A 19,364-nucleotide genomic window follows, 5' to 3' on the forward strand; every position below is an offset into this window, starting at 1 on the left:
GTAGTATGTAAGCTTTGCTCGGTGTTGGGGGCCTCAGGCCATTAACTGTCTCCGCCTTTACTCTCCACCAATGAAAACCCTTGGATTCCCCGTCTATCGCCCATGGCTGGAGAGTCGCTTTCAGTTTCAACTTCGAGCCTCAAGCCTCTCCCTCGTCCCTTTCCGCTGTCCTCCACCTTCTCTTTTCCTTTCCGACTTGCTCTATAACTGATCACAGCACCAAAGGTGAGCCACTCGCATCTTTATCTCTAACATGGAAGCTTCACTTCCTGTGCCTCTGTGCCATTGTGCCTTCAATTGTCTCAACTGTCTCTCTGGGGTAGTCGCTAACCTCGAATACATCTCAGCAGATGCTGTCTCAACGGATCTTGGCCCGGCGCCTGCCCCAGGTGACCGCCCGCTTCACCGTCCCCCATGCTTCTTTCTCCCAGCTTCGCAGTCTGGCCGCGCCGGAGCTTGATGACCCCCTTCAGGTATGAGCCGTTGGGACAACTGTGACCCTTCCCCTCAATCGCTGGCCTACCGAGCGGAATTGACACCATCTGTCCACGGCTTGCAGAACGGCAACTACCAGAACCCTCCTCGTATGAAGCGGGCCTTCAGAGATCCCTATGGCGACTGGTGGGACAAGCAGGAACGACGCAACTTCGGCGAGCCTGTTCACGAGGAGAACGAAATTCTAGGTGTCTTCAGCCCCGAGCAATATACCCATGTGACGCCTGGCAAGGGTATCCTTCAGATCGGAGCTTTCATCGTGGCCTTCCTCGGCTTGTGCGGAACCGTCAGCCTTTTCTACCCTGATAAGCCCAGCGTTCCCAGGACCTTCCCCGACGGTTTGGAGAAGGAGTTGGGTGGACCCAGGGCTGTTCCCGTACGTCGATACTGCACCCCATTTCTCTCCTGGTGTGTTTACGCACATAAAACTAACTGCTGTGACTTTGCTACTCTCTAGGCCCGTAAATCTGACGAAGGCTCGTGGTGATCGAATTATTCTCTGATGCGATGTAAATAAGTACAATATGATTTTCGCTGTTTTCTTCAACCCTCCGTGCGTGGTTCCAGCGAACATTGGTACGGTGGGGTAGGGCCATCCCCAATTGCTGAACTCTCAGGCAGGCCTCAGATGCGTGGTTGTTCGCAATGGCTGTCTGCTGTCGTTCCTCGGCCGTAATGCGGGCGGGTTAGGTCGGGGAATGTATAGAATGGTGACCTATACGGGGATCACGGCCACTGGACAAGTGGGGGGTTTTCATATGAGAATCGCATGGCTCCTGGGAAGCTCCATCCGATCGGCATAGTCAATTCCAGATGAAAATCACAGTCTGCGCGATCATCTTATGACTCGCATTATGCACCTTCCTGGGTCTTTGCTCTTAGATTGCTGTGGACGGTTAAGAGGAAGGAGGGTTTTTGTATTAGTGTTTGCCCGGGTCCTTTTGCCTGTATTTAGGATATAACGTACTCTAGAAACAGGGTCTATGTCCAGATTATCCGTACGATTGGATTCAAGCCAGTGAGGGGCAGTTTTTGAAACTGTCTGTACAGTGTAGGGCGATTGATACCTACGTCAGTCCCTTAAATGTTACTTAATATGGGGGCGGGCGCAAGCGGTTCTTGTTTCACCAACCACCACCACTAACTACAATACCTTTGAACCACCGCAACAATAACACACCACTTCTCATCTTCCCCCCTCCCTTCTCCCCACCATCTTATTTCACCCCCTTCTTTCTTACCGTTCTTTCCTGTAGCCGCCCGACTTGAATCTACTGCAGCTTTCTCTCTACTTACGACCCAGGTATTATTCTTTTGCCGGGTCTAAGTGCCTTTGGGTTCTGTGAGTTCGTCGGAAAGTCACCCTTGCGAGGCAGCTATCTCCATCAGCACTCCCTCCCCTACCTAGGGCCATGCTGTTGCTGGTTTGATCACAATAACAGTCTATCCCATGATCTCTCTCTCACTTTCAAATACTGCACTATCTATTTTGAGGACCCTTAGGATATAGAAAGGAGTTATCCACCGACCGCGAGAAACGACACCGCTTCTTCTTCCGATGTCGACAGCATCTACCCAGTCCCGAGGACTCAACCGACGGATCAACAGCATTCAGAATGAATTTCGCCATTCGCGCACTCCGTCTGGGTCCCGCAGGCGTCCCGTGAACTCCTCCACTGCCTACACCTATGCGCTCCGGGTCGCTTACTTGGCCTATCTTCTCCAACCACGACCGCGCCGGGTTCAAACTGTTCCAGCTCCGCAACGGCCCAAGAGAGCTTCAACCTCCTTTCACGATTTGATGAGCGACTTCTCGCTCGTGCGAGATTCAAAGAGCACTCGGATTCCCCATGGGTTCATATCGGAGCTGGAGAAGAGGCTGACTGGGGTCCTGATTGGGAAAGAGAAGCGGAAAGAATACCAAGATCCGCTGGTCGTGAGGACCTTTGCTGCTTTTCTCAACACCCTGAAGGATCAGTCGTTCAAGAAGCGCATGGAAAAGGATCGGCGGGCCGAAGACCTCGTCCTGATCTTCTATTCGAACGCGACTAAGGAATTGAGCAAAGGGAAGGAACCCGACGATGATCACTGGAGACTCATGGTGGACAGACACGTGGCTCTTTTTGTCCGTTTGTTTGCACTTATTCTAAAAGACCACGACTGGGCCAAAGAACGGCCGGAACTGGCCAATCGATTGGCGGTTCTAGAGAACAAACTTTTGTCTCAGGATCAGGATCTTGTGCAAACAAATGGCACCTCCAGCGTAGAAGTTATAGCCCCGTTAAGCTACGATATCAAGGACATGCCCCTCGTGCAGCATGTTGCCAGAATCTTCGATGTGAACCAGGGCCAAGTGCAAGCCGATATCAATAATAATCGAGGCGTCTGGACGGGACAGGCCGCCCTGCAAGATTTGAAGACCTATCAAGCTCATCTAACCCTCAAAACTCGAAAGACGCTGTCTCGGGAAGACTTTAAGAATGATGAGGCATACGAGCTGTGGAAGAAGAATGAGGCTCCAGATCTCTCCCAGATGATGCTTGCGATTGTGCAGTCTAATCCTGAATTGGCCAAGAGCACCCCAGGAGGCGCCCTTCCACAGTTCAATCCGAACGCTGCAGACCAAGATCCAGCAGGGGAGCTTTCGAGAACAAACTCCGAGCGACCGTCATCATACGTTATAGACCAGCCCGTGGATCTCAGCTCATTGTCCCTGGCTGACGATGGTATGAACGGGACGGACGAATCTGATACCTACACCTACATACCCCAGGACCCCCGGTCAATGTATCGGTTTATACTAACCCAAACTCTTGGTCACGACTTGAAAGACCGTGAACTTGAAGCCTCTCAGGCTACATCAGAGGCACCCCTTATGAAGCTTTTGTCAAAGCAGTCGACTGAGCTCCTGAATGAGATCTGTCTTCGCTGGCGTGTTCCTGCCTTCTCAAGAATGACCCTCTTTCTGGATGTTGTGCGGTCCAAATTCGTTGACAACGAAATCGATCTTGACACCCTCGATTCGGCATTCGCATTTGTCAAAGAAGCGCCGAACTCGGACGGCAGGAAGCGTAGTAGCTTCGTGGCGTCGGTTCTGTTCGACCGTAAGAAGTGGACCATCCACGATCTTCTGTTAATGCAACAGATACTATCCTCCCTTCACGAGGCGCTTTTAAGAGAACTTTATGATGTGATGATGGACTGCTACGAAAGCAAACCACGTCCGATTGGCCCGGTGATGTACATACTGGAAACCCACATTCAGATGGACCCCAGCTATACCGAAGATCTGGAAGATATCGATCGCTTCCGTGCGTACGTGCAGGATGGACTGGCGCAGAAAGCCTCGGAAAAATATCAAGAACTTTTGGGGCAGCTTATCCCGGTGCAGCCAGAAGAGTGGGAAGTAGACCATGTGATTCAGCTTTGTGATGCGATCACGAAGCTTGCGCAGAAGATCCGAAAGCGTTATCGCAACAATCCAGAAATCATGGGGTAAGAGATGTCATCACTAACGCAAGCCGTGCTTGATTCTAACTAATCGAAACTTAGGGTCAACCCTTATCTGATTTTACTCTCCAATGTGCTTCCGATATTTGCGGAAGACGTTCACGAGATGGTGGCTCGAATAATAGAGTTGGAGAACGTGCGAGGAGAAGAGACTGACATACAAGATGGATTTGACCTCTACCGTCGACTCGCAGATGTCCGTCGTCTTTTTACCGAGGCAGTGCCTGAGTACGTCCCCCAAACAACCCCTTTGACCTGACACAAATCCGGTTGCTGATTACAGTACTCAGCGGATCATTTCCGTTTCATGTAGAAGGCCTGATGGAAAACTTTGTCTGGCGGTGGATTCGCCTGACGGACCAAAAGGTCATGGATTGGGTGGAGCAGGCAGTCAAACAGGATGCCTTCAACGTCCGGGCTGATAGCTCGGCGGAAGAGATACCTGAAGATTACAGACACAGTGTGTCTGTCATTGACATTTTCCGTTCTTTCAACCAGGTGGTGGAACAAATGATACAGCTGGAGTGGGACGACGACTTGCAGTATGCTAAATTTATGACCGCTCTCTCCAAATCTATCGGTAGCGGTGTCGCGAGATACTGTGAATCCTTGGAGCAGATGTTCGCGAAGGAAATGGATCGTCTTTCTCCGGATCAGGAGGCTGCTATGAATCAAACGGCTCAGGAAAAGCTAATGCAAATCGCCAAAGAAGCATGGACAAGTAAAGAGAAGATTGAGCCCTTCCAGTTCTTTCCCGAGGTGCGTTCGTTTGAAATCCCTTGTTCGGGCATCACTGACCCAACCATTCACTACAGTCCTTGGTCAAACTCAACAATGTCGAATATGCCCTTGCACAACTTGACAAGCTTGAACAAGAAATTAACGTGGATGGTTGCGCAGAGGTTATAGCAAGACATGCGGCACCTCAATTGCAGAAGATACGCAAGTCGACGACTTATGTCTTTACCATCAAGGTTGTAGAGGCAGAGGATCTGAAAGCCTGCGATATGAACGGCGGCAGTGATCCTTACGTCGTTCTGGCTGATGAATATCAGAAGCGCATTGCGAAGACTCGCATCATCTATAACAACCTGAACCCACGGTGGGACGATGCGGTAGATATCACCACACAGGGTCCTCTAAACATCATTGCCACTATCTGGGATTGGGATGCAGTGGGCGATCACGACTATGTTGGGCGGACGTCGATCAAGCTTGATCCTGTACATTTCAGTGACTTTCTTCCGAGAGAATACTGGCTGGATCTAGATACCCAGGGCAGACTGTTGCTTCGTGTAAGCATGGAAGGAGAACGTGATGACATTCAGTTTTACTTTGGCAAGGCCTTCCGAACGTTGAAGCGGACGGAGAGAGACATGACGCGCAAGATCACAGAAAAGGTAAGTACAGATACATCCTACTCCGCAGAACACTCCAGTAATATCTCCATAGCTATCTGCGTACATCAGTCACTGTTTGTCGCGCCGGACCCTCAAGTCCCTCCTGTCACGAGGGCTCAGCATTTCAAGTGTTTCCAACTTCCTCAATCGGAACCGCGCTCAATCGAGTACCGCCACACCCTCCAGTGCGGATGTGGAGAATGCGTTGACGCCCCTTTTTGATTACTTTAACGATAACTTTGCTATCATGAACAAGACTCTTACCTCCGAGGCTATGAAAATGGTGATGGCACGATTGTGGAAAGAGGTCCTCGCTACCATTGAGAGTCTGCTGGTACCGCCCCTATCAGACAAGCCCTCTCACCAAAAGCCTCTGACGATGCAAGAAGTTGATATTGTTGCACGCTGGCTCGTGCTTCTACTAAACTTCTTCCACGCGGTAGATGAGGAAACTGGAGAAGCCCACGGCGTGTCCATCGATATCCTCAAGTCGCCCAAGTACCATGAGATTCAGACACTGAACTTCTTCTATTTCGAACCGACGGAGAGTTTGATACGCACCTCGGAGCGGATGGCCTCGGCCACAATCTCGCGCCAACAGGCCAACAAGAACCGCGCTTCAGCGCCTCCTCATCTAGGTGCCTCCGGGCCCGGCAATGTTCTGGGCCTGCCGGCTGCCCGCCGTGCCAAGAGTATTATGCTCTCGCGCAACCTCGGTACGATGCGAAAATTGAAGGAGGAGAAATGGCGCGAAGCCCAAGCGGAACCCAACGATGACATGATCCTGCGTATCTTACGTATGCGTCCCGAAGCTGCAGGCTACCTTCGCGATCGCAGTCGCCAAAAGGAGCGACTAGCAGCAGCCGCCGCGGCAGATGCCATCGTAAAACAAAGCTTGATGGCCGGGGCTGGGGGGAAGATGACGGGGATGCTTGGACGTCGATGAGTGTCTGGAAGCGACCACTGGATGACTCGCGGGCATTTCAACTGATGGTCCCCGTTTCGTTGTCGTTGAGGGGACGTGAGGCCTGGTATATCCGCTCTTGCCCGCGCGCATTTCAGATTTTGACATGATTTCCGCCACCAGGTTGATTTTAAGTGCGTCTATTTGATCTGTTTAAATTGCCTTTTTCATGGGTACGCGGGACCTGGGGTCCAGGCGTGAGCTCTGGAGCACTAGCCAAGTCTTAACATAGCGTAATGATAGTTTAATCACAGCCGCCTAGGGAAGCTATGGCTACGTAAAGGTGCGCTCTACCGTGGTAGATCCTACGATTAACCCCGGGCGGAAGACAGAACTCAGTTCGAGATAACAACATAATTCAATACTGTAGCCGGCTGGCTACCTTTGATGGAGGTCATGTTCTGAGACGAAGTTATCGTTTCCAGTGTGCATGTACTGTTCCCATCTACTCCAACTGTACACCCAGAAATCGCAGCGGTAGATACATCACTAAACTCAAGCCAAGGCAATGCACTCAATCTCGACAGGCACACCCTTGGGCAGCTGCTTGACAGCGAAGCAAGAGCGGGCGGGCTTGTGAGCGAAGAACTTGCCGTACTCCTGGTTCATCTCATCGAAGTCGGCCATATCGGCAAGGAGGACCTAAAAATAACCCGGCGAACTCCATGATAAGCCCCTCTCCGCACTCATATTGGAAACACCAACAAACAGCCAGTAAAGGGGGTTGGGGGGGCAGAACATACCGTAACCTTGAAGATCTTCTCGACGCTGGAGCCGGCGGCCTCGACGACAGCCTTGATGTTCTCGCAGCAGAGCCGGGTCTTCTCGCCAATGGTACCCTCGATGAGAACCCCATCCTTGGTCAGGGGGATCTGGCCGGAGAGGAAGATCTGGCCGTTGACCTTGATGGCCTGGGACTGTATTCATTCGCAGCCATGGAGCTTATGGTGAGTAAAAATGGAGGTGGTAATGGCTTTGTTTGCATTATCCCTCCTTCCCCGCCTATGCTGAAGACGAGGGGAGAAGGGAGGGTACGTAGGAGAAGCGGGGACTCACGTAGGGGCCGACAGCTGTGGGAAGGGAATGAATGAATTAGCGAAGGTTTCTATTGTGAATTGATAGTATTGTGGTTGCATATGAGGGATGACGCCCGGTGGGGGGGGGGGAGGAGAAGGCATTTTATGCTCATTCGATTCCGAATTAATTGTCTGGGGATGGCGGGGTAAGATAGCACTTACGCTGGGCAGCACCAGCAGTGTGAACGATGTCAAGACCGGTAGACATGGTGACGGATTGATTGAATCTGGGGCGAGGAAGGAGGGGAAGGGAGCGGCGGAGAGTCTGAAGGGCAGATGGAGTTGATGTTGAGGAGGAAGCGAAATGGGCGAGCAGAAGACGAGCACCGAAGGGAAACATTGGAGTGAGTGACTGACTTTACTAGCTAGTTGATGAGGGGAATCCCGCGGCAAACTGGCTTATCCGCCCGACATCGGGAAAGACGGTCTTGAATCAAGGGTAACTTACATAACGCCAGCTTGCTTGACTAGTAAGCAGTAACTACAGTGCATACATACACCAAATACAAATAAATGTCTTTACTGGAAGCTATCTTGGATATTTACAAGGAATGCAGACACTAGCGTTAGCTGATATGTCCTGATATGTCAAATATACACAAAATATGCGTTATGTACAGAGTCATGAATAATATGTCATAGCATCATTAGAATATCAAGTGATCAGAAGGGGGAAATCAAGACTGCAAGATTCACTCGAAGTGCCCTAACTTGCCCGGCTGCTGCAAAAATAAGGCCGTCTGCTCTGCAGAAAACCCGAAAAACACCGGACCATTGAACACCACGCTGTTCTTCGCCGGGTGCGGCGTAGGAGTGGCCGCATCCTGCGATTTCTCGCGGTCTTCCTTCACAGGGTCTTCGGTGTGATTTGATTCCTCGGGGTCTCGGATTGTCTTCGCATCTTGGGTAACTGCTGGGGCCTTGTTTCGGTTGTCACCAGAAGGCGCACCGTGACCAAAGGGGCAGCGTCCGGCTTTCGGGAGCGCGGCGTGAGGCTCGGGCGACGAATCGCCCATGGGCACGTTGGAAGATATATCAACGGCAGGTGTTCGAGGTGAAGGATGGGCTGTTGAATCGAGGGAGGTGGCAACGGGGGCTGCTGGAGATTGAGGTGCAGATGTGGTAACAGGGAGCGGCGTCACAGGGACAGGGATACCCCAAGGCCTACTTGGAGATTCTCCCACGCGAACCTCACGCAGAGGACGATCAAAATGCCCCTTTCGCTCCTCGTCTTCTTGCTCAACCTCGCCTTCCTCGCCTTTCTCTTCCTTGATGGGAAGATGCATGTCCGATTTCAGGCCCACCTCTTCGGCCCATTTCTCTACTCGTTCAGCAGACGAGCTTGATGGCGGTGCTCCGTTCTGGTTGGTACCGGGTAGGAAGGCTCGATGTTTGACGGACAGGCCTTGGATCATGCTGATCAAATTACCATACTTTGCATCTAAGTGCCGCATGGTCTGCGAGTCTCGTTGATACCGCTGCACGCAGATTGCATGGCTCCTGGGAATTTCATGCTTGTGTCTTTCGACATAGTCGGCAATCTCCTCCGGACTATGCTGATCTAGATATCTTATGGGACATCGCGAAACGGGACAACGGGTATTCGAAGACCGGGTCGAGGGCGCGCGACTTGAACGTCTATCATTTTGCTCGGCTTTGATCGGGTCCAGGTCGGCATGCCCGCACGTATCCTCGTTGTTATCCTGGGGAGCCAGCTCGACTCCGTCGGACCCTCCATTTTCAGAGGGCTTATTGTTAGGCTTCGCAAAAGGGCAACGCAAACTCCCCCGCATGCCCTTGGTAGTGAAGTCTTTTTCTAGGGTGCGAGGAAGCCCCGCTCTCGTGGCAACGAGACATGAGTTAAGGTCAAGCGGCTGCTTAGCATCGTTGGGAGGTATGATAGATAGATAGGATGTCAATCCCTCCCTAATGGAGGCAAGAGCCACATCTCCTACATTGCCGGACTCGGCAAGCGAATTTACTACGTCCGACAGGCTGGCTTGTTGTTTCGGCAGGTACTGATATTCGGCAAAGCGACCAGCAATCTTCTCGGCGACGATTTTGGTATGACCGTCAGGACCGCCAGGGAATTTGTCTGCTAACTTGGAGTACTGACAAGGGAAATTAGCATGTGGATTCCCAAGCAATGTAAATGGACACAAAGCAAAATAAGCAGATAGTGCAAGTCTCATCAGATAATACATGATATATCCGTCACCGCCGCAGATGCGACTCCTGATCTAGAGCTAATCGATTTTTCTCGTCCTTTGAGACAGAAGGGATGCAAGGCAGAGGGGGAGAGGGGAGTGGTGGAATTTACCTCAACAGAGGCATATTTCAGCCTTTGCTGCAATGTATTCTCCTTGCAGCTGAGTTGTTGGGTGGTCAGTAAAAGAGCTTCAAAGGCTCTGGCCAGAGTTTGCAGCTGGATATCCAGCTGCGGCTGAGGTTCGATGGGTGCAGGTGACATTTCAAGCATCAAGTCTGGAATTACACAGCAGACAGTACATCTGATAATCTAGCCAAGCACTTCTGCCGTGAGCAGAAGTGCGGAGAGGGATCATCGAGGTAGTGAATCTTGGAGGGGACGGAAGAATGAAACGACGAGGTTCCTCGAGCTGCTTTAAATGAACGGAAGCTAAGCGAGTTGGTCAGTGCGCATGTCACATGATGACCCGTCAGGCAACATCTTCCATGACATGCCAGCCTAACTCTAACTGGTCTTGCAGTTAGCTCTTGAGCTAGTAATTCGAACGTGCTCAGCATATCAGCCCGGCTAGCTCAATCGGCAGAGCGTGAGACTCTTAATCTCAAGGTTGCGGGTTCAACCCCCGCGTTGGGCTTATCTTTTTTCCTTCTCTTTTTCTTCATTCTTACTTACGTCTTTGCGTGGTTTCACATCTCATTTCCTAGAAGATGAGACGAGAATGACATCCGTGCGCACATAGCGTGGTCTTGCCCACGCATTGGTACTATGCAGACGCAACCGTTATGCTGCCGTCCGTCGAGGTGGCTGCAATTTAGCATAGCCCACGGTTCGGAACGGAGTGGCTGCCCCCTCTCGATGATAGCCAAGAGTTGCAGTCAAGCAACGAGATGCGGATAATGTCACCAGTCATGGCAAGAGTTCATGCCGTCTACCCTCGCCAGCTAACAACTGAAAGCAGGTGTGCTGATATACATTCTTTATGGGAAATCAAATGCTATGGGCCTGATTGAGATGAATTGCAGGATCTCTGTGAGCCTGGACCAATTCGATACACCACCCGCCGTATACGGCGCTTTAATAGATCCAGCACCAGGGCGAGATTCGAGTCCGGTTTTGTTTTGATAAGGATTGCGAGTATTTATATCGCATGGTGTACCCGTGTTTAATTTTGAGCCGACTAATCATTGATCAAGTCAACGACGTATATGCCTAAATAGCCCATTCATGCACATCGGGGTAATCCGCACCTTTGGGGATATTTATATAATCCCACCTACCAAGCCAGGCAGTGCCGCTGCATGCCCGCTGCATTGTGGGTGGATACGAAGCGGGAAATTTGGTATCAGAGCAAGACAATGTCAGAGGGTTTGACGATGCTGGGACCAGTCAGATTGCAGGGCTACGGTGGCTCGCGTATGATTTCCTGCACTATGCAGATGGTCTAGATATTCGCTCCGCATAAGTAGACTTCCAAGCACTGGTCAGTATAAACCATACACTTCCGCTAGTATTGTACACCAAGCACGACAACAAATGAGGGTGCTTCCCCAGCGGCGATTTTTCCGAGCAATCTGAGGGATGATAGTCTAGTATGCAGGGAGACAGGCTAGGCGACCAGTGCACAGCTAGGCAACGTTGCGCTTCAGCTGCAGGTCCGACAGCCACTTGGAGTAATCGACCGGGGGCGGCGGTAAGTTACCCAAAGTAGTAGCAGGATCTCAGGTCTTTCGAGTCTGCAGTAGTGAATATGCATGGCCTTAATTGAGTTGCCAGCCTGCCACATCATCTGGATTCCGGATCCCCGGCCAAGTCGGGTTAGACGGCAAAGTCGGAGGAAAGGCGGCGGTGTAGATGGAAACCGGTCCTCTGGTTGCCTTTGTCGAGCTTCATTGGGATCCATTGGGATCCATTGCGATCGTCCAACATCCACACGTGTTGCTCCGATTGGCGAGAACCTGGTATAACCTCAACTTAGTCTGTTTCCTTTTCTTTCTGGTGCAGTTGTTGCAAGGCCACAGCTATGGTTGTCGGAACAAGGAAATTGTGGTGTATATATAAAGTAACCGGGGTGGATTCCTGTTAGCAGTCCATGAAAGATGAAAAAAGATCCGAGTGCAGCACAGCATAACTAATAAGCGGAGGAGGTGACGATGATGTTGATGATCCATCAGAAACGCTTCTTCGTATCCATTGCAGCCGCTCCATCAACCGGGGGGATTGCAAGAGCCATGATGATTGTGACCATGGTGATGTGTTACACCGGCCATCATCTAATCTATACAGTACAATAATGACCGTCACCTGTCAGAACATCTGTAGCCAAAAGATAGGATAGAAGAGGTGGGGAAATCAATCGACTCTGGAGCATGCAGTGTATGAGTAAAGAGGCCTGTTCTAATTCGGGTAAGGTCAAGTTCCTGCGATACTAATTCAAATAGAAACACTTTACAGTACGTATATACATGTCTCTACAGAATGATAATACATGAAGTACATGCAACAGCCTTTCTTGCTATGGCACCATCGGCCGGAGGGGCAAAAGAACCCGCACCAAACAAATGCACTGGCGCAAGATCATGCAAGAAATCGGCTTGATCGCTGGCAGGAGAGGTATGCGCTATCCTCTCTGTCCCTCTCAATAGGTTGTTTGCATCAGTACGGAGTACACAGTAGAAGACTGGAAGATTAGTTCGGATTAGAGATGCTCTTGGCTGAGGAGGGAAGAGGGGAGGATAGATAAATGGATAAGGAATAATACGGGATACAGACTGTTACATCAGTCATAACCATTCCTGTACATATGAAGGACTGCTGTAGGCGGTATAGTGTATATTGATACCGGGCCATTACGCCTCCTACTCAGAAAATTACACTTATGATTTTTATTTTTTTTTCCCGATTAAATTTCCCCCTCCTTCGTCCTTATCACATCAAAATTTCTCTATTTTTACCTATTTGTGATCTTCCCATCACCCCTCACTAAAAGCCAATACTTACGGAATACTCCCTTTCTAACATAACCCCTCTTCCTTGTTCTTCCCTCCTTATCTTTCTAGTCTCATTCCTCTTCTTCCTTCTCCCCCTCCTTTTTTCTCCCCTCTTCTTCCTCCTCCTTCTCTTTCACCATGTCTCAATCAACTTCCACCCAGGATCCTCATGCCACCACCGCCGCCCAAGTCGCCGGACAGTCCGCCCCCAATGCCACCCGCGCCACCGAACTCGCCGATCTTAAAGTAAGCTTGCGCGGTGCTCTTCGTCAGTTCCCCAACTTCCCGCTGCCCGGAATTCTCTTCGAAGACATCCTCCCGATCTTTGCCAACCCCACCACCCACGAGGCTCTCGTGCGCTGCCTCGAGCTCCACATCCTCGAGAGCACCGGCAACCAGAAGCCCGATGTCATCGTTGGCTTGGAAGCCCGTGGCTTCTTGTTCGGCCCCAGCCTGGCTCTGAGAATGGGCGCTGGCTTCGTCCCCGTCCGCAAGCAGGGCAAGCTCCCCGGTCCCTGCGAGACCCAAGGCTACCAGAAGGAGTACGGCGAGGACTTCTTCCAGATGCAGTCTGACGCCATCAAGCCTGGCCAGAAGGTCGTCGTGGTGGATGACATTATTGCTACCGGTATGGATGTTCTCTCCTCAAGGGTCTGATAATCAGAGCGAACAAACACTAACGTGAACCCAGGTGGTTCGGCATATGCCGCTGGAGAACTGATTAAGAAGATGGGCGGTGATCTCATGGCTTTCGTTTTCATCCTCGAACTCGAGTTCCTCAAGGGCCGGGAGAAGCTTTCCGCCCCCGTCCACACTCTTCTCACCGGCCAGGAAGAGAAGGTCCTCTGATGCAACTCCCCAAGACAGCCAAATGCATTATATTGCCTCTCTGCTTGATTTCTTGGACAAAAATTCGCATAGTCAGAAAAAAGAGTTCATTTCGCCGAAAATGACCCGCCTGGACGGATTGCGGAAAGGTCGGTAAAGCTGGTATGATGCGTGTTTCGTCATGCAATCAGTTGATGGCCGATATGGCTTCGCTGCATCGTCTATCTCTTAGCCGACTACACTTTCCCCGACTGAGAATCTAAACCACGTCGGAGAGACGTTGAGACCTTAAAAGTTGCTCACCGTTGGGAATGACCCGGAATCTTGGATTGGTGTCTCTCGGGCACTCTGAAGTGAAATTACTCAATAGTGATCATGTGTGGCTCTTGGGCATCGGACAAGGCTGCGCATCCTTCTATACGCATAGACAATGAACCCCCTATATCGTTGATAATATTTTGAGTGAATCGATATCTCTTGTAAGGGTCAATAGACAGCTAATACATGTCTTGGGAAAATGGTCACCTTGTCTCCATCAATCCCAACGAACCATCCAACCTTCCAAACAGCCTGAATTACCTGGCGTGATATGTCTTGCGAACCCCTCTCAGCTGCGAGGGATAGACGGCCTCATAACCTCATTCGCCCACTTCTCCGGAAGCCCCAGAGCGACCGACTCCCGAATAGCGCGGTTCATCCGTGGGATGTACTCTTCCTTGGGCGGGCCCAACTTGACCCTCAATTCATCCACATACACCAATACTGGTACAGTGCTGCCGCTGCCGCTGCCACCATCATGACTCTTACCCTCCAACCACTGCACCACCTCCGCCTCCACCACCCACTTATTGTAGTCTCCCTGCCCCTGCTCCCGTGGCCGGACACTCAGCGCCGGGGGCGCCACCGCAGCCGGCGCATCCCAATCCACCCCCTCGAACCCATCTAACAGCCTCTCATCCCTCTCGTCCATCGCATACAGCACCCCGTAGACCGCATCCTCCGCCCCAGCAACGGGCACCTCTTCGTCCTGCACCCCGGTCTGCGGCCCGACGCGCATCTCCGGCGGCGGGAGAACGTTCGCATACCCCTGCTCGCAGATGAGCCAGCGCCAGTGCGGCAGACGCGCGATGGCGAGGGGCACGGAGGACGCGGGGCTGTGCACGCAGCGAGTGGCCATCTGGGAGGGGGAGAGGTTCGAGCCGTAGGCGAAGTAGAGCGGTCGTCGGTGTCGTCGTCGCTCCGAACGAGGATGGGATTGTTGCGGCGGGGTCGTCGGATTGGTCGGGTTGATGTTGCTGATGTTGATGTTGATGTTGATCGGTGTAGAGGCAGGGTCCGTGGGGAGATTCGGGGGGTCGTGGAGATGCATTTTACTTGGCCCACTTTGTTTTTCTGTGTGTGTGATGTGAGGAGTATCAAATGGTGTCTTTGAGTTCTGTTGAGACCTGTTCTGTACAATGGACGAGAAGGTGGTGGTGGTGAGAGCTGGGATGCAAGGTATGTACTGTATGTAGTGTATAGTGTATAGTATTTAGAATTGAATATATATATGCAAAATCTGAATGCACTGTACACTGCAATAAGTGGAAAAGGAAATGGGAATGGGAATGGAAATGGACAAAGAAGCCTAGGCTCTCTCGGAGGAGGAACAGGGACCGCCGTAGATGATTAGACTCCGGGATGGGCCGGACTCGGACAGAGGGAGGGGCTTTGGCAGAGAGGCCATACTCCCTAGAGTTGTGGTTGGTTGCTTCGTGTCGGGTTCGGCCCGATTGCCGGAGGCGACTGTCGATTCGATTCGTTTCACCCTGAGAAAAATGAACTCCTTACAGTCATCTAAGTATAAAAACACTGATACTGATGATATGATATATATGTTTTGATGTATTGATGTACTTTACGTACTGGGCGTATACATCGCATTGCATGTCATGTACATCACATATACTCTGTACCGGTTTCCTTGTACTGTATGTCTGTTAATACTAAGTACTCGTGCGTATGATGCATGCAGGTATGTACAGTACATATGACAGCAGAAATTCTAACTCTTCCATGATGTTATCTCAAATCGGTAACCCATACGTACTACACAATGTGTAAATTATGAATCGGGACCCCCTGGGATCGCACCGAATAGCGTCGCTTGATGCCCACTCTGGTCGCCTGTCGAAGCAATGCATAGGTCTCCTCGCCGCCACCCACCATCACCATACTGAGAAGATGACGTCGCGGAAGGCCGCCTGCGGTTAACTGGCTCTCATCGAGATGCGGGCGAACAAGATGTCGCTCGGCGCGTACAGCAGCCAGCCCGGGCGAGGCCGGCCCCGAGTCCGCCGTCTCCCACAATTCCTCCTCTTCGCTAGTTTGGGAGACCACTATCACAAGTTTCAGGGCCTGACGTGACGGCGGATACGCAGGAATATTGCGCAATTTCTCGGAGAAGCTGCATCCGCCGCGCCGAAGCACCAGAATTTGGTGATTCTGGACAATCTCCCGCGATAGACGGTGATCGCAGAGCTCGTCCGCGAAGTAGATGCTGGACCAGGGGAGGCGCCGTTTTGACAGGTCACCCGTCATCGATACTGTCGAAGCATCGTCCACATCCGGCAATGGGGCCGACCCGAGGCCAGTCGAGATGGCTGCGGGAATCATCAAACGCAATATTGAGGATTTCTGCGGCGGCAGACCCGTCTCAACATGCGCTTCGTCCCGGAGTAGGGTGGACAATGAACTCATTAAGGAGGATAGTACAGTTTTCATGCCAGAGATCGATGGATCGACACCGCCACTGTTGCCATTCACCAAAACCGAGTCGTGGATGATTGGGCCTCGAGCCTGTTGTGGTGCAGCGGGTTCAAGGCCATCATCTGAGTCATTTCGTCGACGAAGAAGCTCTGGCAATACATCAATGACAACGTCAATCATGATGGAGTCGCGTACACGCGTGAAGTTCGGGTCAGTGGGATCAAGCACATCAAATGTGATTTCCCGCGAAAGATATACCTTCTCATCCTTACCCAGCGGCACATTGTTGATCACCTGCACCCGAAATTCGTCATTGTCCGAGCTCTTCGCCATGCCAGGAACCGAGACATCTCGAACCATGCTCAGCCGCAGACCCCCGATGGCTTTCACGAGAATCCCATCCCGGACCCGTTCCAGTGATCCGGGGCCTACAACCATTCCGGGAAGTGCAGGGAAAGAGATATCGAGGGTTGGGCGAGAGATCAAGGGTGCACTGGTTCCGTTGAAAGGTATCAACTCCGGTGGCAACGTCCAAGGGTAGAACGTATAGTTTGTGGGTGATGAGAGGTCTGATACCGATATACTCGGATGGTCCTCAGCATATTCAACCAGAGGTCCCTCGGGAACGTCTCTGCTGGGCATGAGGTGTAGGCGAGCCAAGTTCGCGGCATGGAAAACATCAGGACGTGCTGCCGTGGATGAACCCACCAACGTAGGGGGAAGAGGAGCCATTTGGCAAACGGGTTCCTTGCTGCTCACACCCCCCGGTGTCTGTCGGCGTGTATGGAGTGCCGTGCTGCTCTTGGGTATCAGGAGTGGATGGCCCTCTGTAGAAAACACAAACGGTTGGTCCAGCTTGTTCAACGGGTGCGCGAAATCGAAAAGGAGAAACATGTATTTTGCGGTTTCTCCTAGAAAAAAGCTCTCCATTCGATCATTCAGCTCGCCATTACGGACATCCTGGATACCAGCCCAGCCGCACTTGGTCCAGCATCGGCGCTTGAGATCACTCAGAACCATCTCACCTACATGCAGATACCATGGATCTTTGGTTGCCCGGTACAGGTAGTAGGTGGATTCCACGAATTCCGGACGGCCGCCGTACCATGCCAGACCCTGCTCTATGTTTCCCGTGGCGACATTCCATCTTTCAGGCAGGCCTGAGAAACGGCTCCAAATGGCAGTGGTTAGAAGATGGATTCCAACTGCCTCATCTACCTCCCCGGCCAGCGCCAACAGCCCTGGGTAAAAGGCGCTGAGACTGTCTATCCAGAAAGCACGGGTCGCTCCTGTAAAGATGTCGCCTTGGATAAGGTGGGGGTGTTGATGTCCATCTCCCCGATACAAGTGCCTCTTGATGGACGCATGAGACTCCTGCCATACTTCCAAAAAGGCCTGCGCAGAGTGTTCGTGCTCACCCAAGGGCAGGAAGTAGTCATCCAAATGATGCCATGGACTGCTTGTGTTGTGGGGGGGTCGCTCTCCCGAGGAGAGTAAAACGTACGACTTAAATGCGTACTCAAAAAAGCTATCAATCCCCGCACCAATCTATCATTAATATGGTAAGCAAAGCACGGTTTATTGCCTAGCCATCGGAAAGTGCTCACCCCAGTGTACGAGTGTACCCATCGGCCCGATTCAGCATCAATACCAGACCCAATCAAGCCAATCTCACTTCTACGCGTCCAAACGGCCCAAAAAGCCCTCTTCGCAAGCTCTTCGTAGCGACCATCGCCTGTGAGCCTGCTTAGAACGGTGAATTCCAGGACAAGACTGCCGGCGCCAGCGCTGCATGTCTCCGTAGTTTCTGGGGATGGAGACCAGCGGCTTTTCTGGCAGCGTTCGGAGTTTGACCCATTGCACGGGTGATCCGCATTGAGCGGCGAGTTCGCGTAGAAGGGTTGCCGTTGGACTCCATGTCGCAGGTTGACCCGCGGGTAAGGAAGACCAGTGTCTGTATAGAACGCAGGCAGTAGACGGTTCCCCAGATCGACCGCGAGCCGCAAGAGTTGACCATCGTATACAAACCCGGAATTCCACATGATACCGTGCCCGTCGCTCTGGAAAGAGGACTTATCCCAGGCTTTTGCGAAGCCGGCTTCTCTATCTGGAGGATTGTACCCAACGATGGGAAGGTCACCTACAGCAAACAGATGAGCGCTGAGAAGTCCGCCTACCGTAATTAATGTCAGTCAGGGAGGTGTCTCTTCCTCGGTTCTCGTATGGATGCTAGTAGCGCATACCTAGCCCTCGGATGACCGTCTCAAACACCTGAACTTTGCTATCCATGTCAAATCCTCGGCTCCGTTCGCCCTGGCCTGCAGGGCTATCTGAACCATCTCCATAAAGCGTGACAAAATCCTCCACTCCCTTTTGAAAATAACCCAGAGCCTTTTGGCCATCCTCTGGACTCGACGCAAGGATAGCCAAGGATGATAGACTGTCGATTAGGGTCAGGGAATAGTTCCCAAGAACATCATTGAGCTCAGCGTGCGCAGGATTATCTCGGTCGCGGACCAACGGGCGACAAGTCAAGGGGCGGAGCTCGTCTTCGGGAAATGCATGTTGAATGTAATTGTCAAAGCCGTGATAGAACATATGCTCGGTCTCCTTCCTGGCCATAGACACCGCGAAGTACGGTTAGTGGAATTACTGAAACACGATCATCGCTTTGCAAGGTCTCACCTGAGCTCCCTAACTCGATCGATCCTCATTCCCTGGGCCATAGCAAGCCACGACGACAATAGCAAGACCCAGGTTATCACCCATTCTGAACGGAGGTTGGACATTTGAAAGCGCCAACATCCCTAGCGCATTACCGCAATGGCAAGTCGGATATCACTAGCATGTGAGCACGGAAACGGCTTGGGGCCACGAAAGGATATGCGAAACAGTGTCCTTCTGGCCCGACGAGCTTTTTCTCTAAAAGAGAGAAGAAATGCTTTTTTCTCCCCGAGGAAGTGGAAGAAAGGAGGGAAGGAATGTTGCGGTGGTGGGCAGCAGCCTCGCCGCGGGAGAAGCACGTGAGATCGCATCAACTTCCGCGGGATTTGGCGCAACCACGCATCCGAGCGAGCGGCCAGATATGCCTTTACAACTGATTATACCCGTCCTTTACCCCTGTCTTTGCTAATATCGGAGACAGAC

The 19,364-nt window shown here is 51.8% G+C and overlaps 7 protein-coding genes and 1 non-coding gene across 8 annotated transcripts; 4 read left to right on the plus strand and 4 right to left on the minus strand.

Annotated features, from left to right (window-relative positions):
• The first annotated feature begins 163 nt into the window (after window positions 1-163).
• Window positions 164-1,342, plus strand: ASPACDRAFT_81361 (uncharacterized protein). Its single transcript, XM_020205860.1, has 4 exons — window positions 164-225; window positions 351-473; window positions 560-871; window positions 953-1,342. The coding sequence occupies exons 2-4, from the start codon at window positions 351-353 to the stop codon at window positions 980-982; spliced, it is 465 nt and encodes a 154-aa protein (XP_020052463.1). The 5' UTR covers window positions 164-225; the 3' UTR covers window positions 983-1,342.
• A 398-nt stretch (window positions 1,343-1,740) lies between these two features.
• On the plus strand, window positions 1,741-6,621 carry ASPACDRAFT_81362 (C2 domain protein). The gene is made up of 5 exons (XM_020205861.1): window positions 1,741-3,990; window positions 4,048-4,233; window positions 4,296-4,764; window positions 4,821-5,405; window positions 5,458-6,621. Exons 1-5 carry the CDS (start codon window positions 2,054-2,056, stop codon window positions 6,349-6,351), a joined length of 4,071 nt encoding a protein of 1,356 aa, XP_020052464.1. The 5' UTR covers window positions 1,741-2,053; the 3' UTR covers window positions 6,352-6,621.
• Window positions 6,622-6,864: 243 nt separating this feature from the next.
• On the minus strand, window positions 6,865-7,653 carry ASPACDRAFT_46887 (uncharacterized protein; the record flags this gene model as incomplete). Its single annotated transcript, XM_020201860.1, has 4 exons — window positions 6,865-7,011; window positions 7,113-7,286; window positions 7,426-7,439; window positions 7,608-7,653. The coding sequence occupies 4 exons, from the start codon at window positions 7,651-7,653 to the stop codon at window positions 6,865-6,867; spliced, it is 381 nt and encodes a 126-aa protein (XP_020052465.1).
• A 345-nt stretch (window positions 7,654-7,998) lies between these two features.
• On the minus strand, window positions 7,999-9,817 carry ASPACDRAFT_125526 (uncharacterized protein). Its single transcript, XM_020196826.1, has one exon. The coding sequence runs from the start codon at window positions 9,647-9,649 to the stop codon at window positions 8,138-8,140; it is 1,512 nt and encodes a 503-aa protein (XP_020052466.1). The 5' UTR covers window positions 9,650-9,817; the 3' UTR covers window positions 7,999-8,137.
• Window positions 9,818-10,215: 398 nt separating this feature from the next.
• On the plus strand, window positions 10,216-10,288 carry ASPACDRAFT_t276. Its single transcript has one exon. It is a non-coding gene; the product is annotated as a tRNA-Lys (tRNA).
• Window positions 10,289-12,779: 2,491 nt separating this feature from the next.
• On the plus strand, window positions 12,780-13,490 carry ASPACDRAFT_63606 (adenine phosphoribosyltransferase APT1; the record flags this gene model as incomplete). Its single annotated transcript, XM_020203912.1, has 2 exons — window positions 12,780-13,269; window positions 13,333-13,490. 2 exons carry the CDS (start codon window positions 12,780-12,782, stop codon window positions 13,488-13,490), a joined length of 648 nt encoding a protein of 215 aa, XP_020052467.1.
• A 586-nt stretch (window positions 13,491-14,076) lies between these two features.
• On the minus strand, window positions 14,077-14,838 carry ASPACDRAFT_46890 (gamma-glutamylcyclotransferase family protein; the record flags this gene model as incomplete). Its single annotated transcript, XM_020201861.1, has 1 exon — window positions 14,077-14,838. One exon carries the CDS (start codon window positions 14,836-14,838, stop codon window positions 14,077-14,079), a length of 762 nt encoding a protein of 253 aa, XP_020052468.1.
• Window positions 14,839-15,423: 585 nt separating this feature from the next.
• Window positions 15,424-19,157, minus strand: ASPACDRAFT_81365 (glycoside hydrolase family 47 protein). The gene is made up of 4 exons (XM_020205862.1): window positions 18,903-19,157; window positions 18,461-18,831; window positions 17,825-18,390; window positions 15,424-17,765 (listed from the first exon to the last, which is right to left on the minus strand). The coding sequence occupies exons 1-4, from the start codon at window positions 18,941-18,943 to the stop codon at window positions 15,558-15,560; spliced, it is 3,186 nt and encodes a 1,061-aa protein (XP_020052469.1). The 5' UTR covers window positions 18,944-19,157; the 3' UTR covers window positions 15,424-15,557.
• Between the last annotated feature and the right edge of the window lie 207 nt (window positions 19,158-19,364).

The sequence above is a fragment of the Aspergillus aculeatus genome, assembly GCF_001890905.1.
Source record: "Aspergillus aculeatus ATCC 16872 unplaced genomic scaffold ASPACscaffold_17, whole genome shotgun sequence".
Taxonomy (NCBI): Eukaryota; Fungi; Ascomycota; class Eurotiomycetes; order Eurotiales; family Aspergillaceae; genus Aspergillus; species Aspergillus aculeatus.

Bases quoted from the DNA above. Each gene is read 5' to 3' on its own strand.
- ASPACDRAFT_81361 (XM_020205860.1), top strand. From the start codon at position 351: ATGCTGTCTCAACGGATCTTGGCCCGGCGCCTGCCCCAGGTGACCGCC. The intron at 474-559 runs GTATGAGCCGTT...CACGGCTTGCAG, and splicing joins AGCTTGATGACCCCCTTCAG to AACGGCAACTACCAGAACCC. The intron at 872-952 runs GTACGTCGATAC...GCTACTCTCTAG, and splicing joins GTGGACCCAGGGCTGTTCCC to GCCCGTAAATCTGACGAAGG.
- ASPACDRAFT_81362 (XM_020205861.1), top strand. From the start codon at position 2,054: ATGTCGACAGCATCTACCCAGTCCCGAGGACTCAACCGACGGATCAAC. The intron at 3,991-4,047 runs GTAAGAGATGTC...ATCGAAACTTAG, and splicing joins AACAATCCAGAAATCATGGG to GGTCAACCCTTATCTGATTT. The intron at 4,234-4,295 runs GTACGTCCCCCA...TACAGTACTCAG, and splicing joins TTTACCGAGGCAGTGCCTGA to CGGATCATTTCCGTTTCATG.
- ASPACDRAFT_81365 (XM_020205862.1), bottom strand. From the start codon at position 18,943: ATGGCCCAGGGAATGAGGATCGATCGAGTTAGGGAGCTCAG. The intron at 18,832-18,902 runs GTGAGACCTTGC...GTCTATGGCCAG, and splicing joins GATCGAGTTAGGGAGCTCAG to GAAGGAGACCGAGCATATGT. The intron at 17,766-17,824 runs GTGAGCACTTTC...TATTAATGATAG, and splicing joins GGGTACACTCGTACACTGGG to ATTGGTGCGGGGATTGATAG.
- ASPACDRAFT_125526 (XM_020196826.1), bottom strand. From the start codon at position 9,649: ATGTATTATCTGATGAGACTTGCACTATCTGCTTATTTTGCTTTGTGT.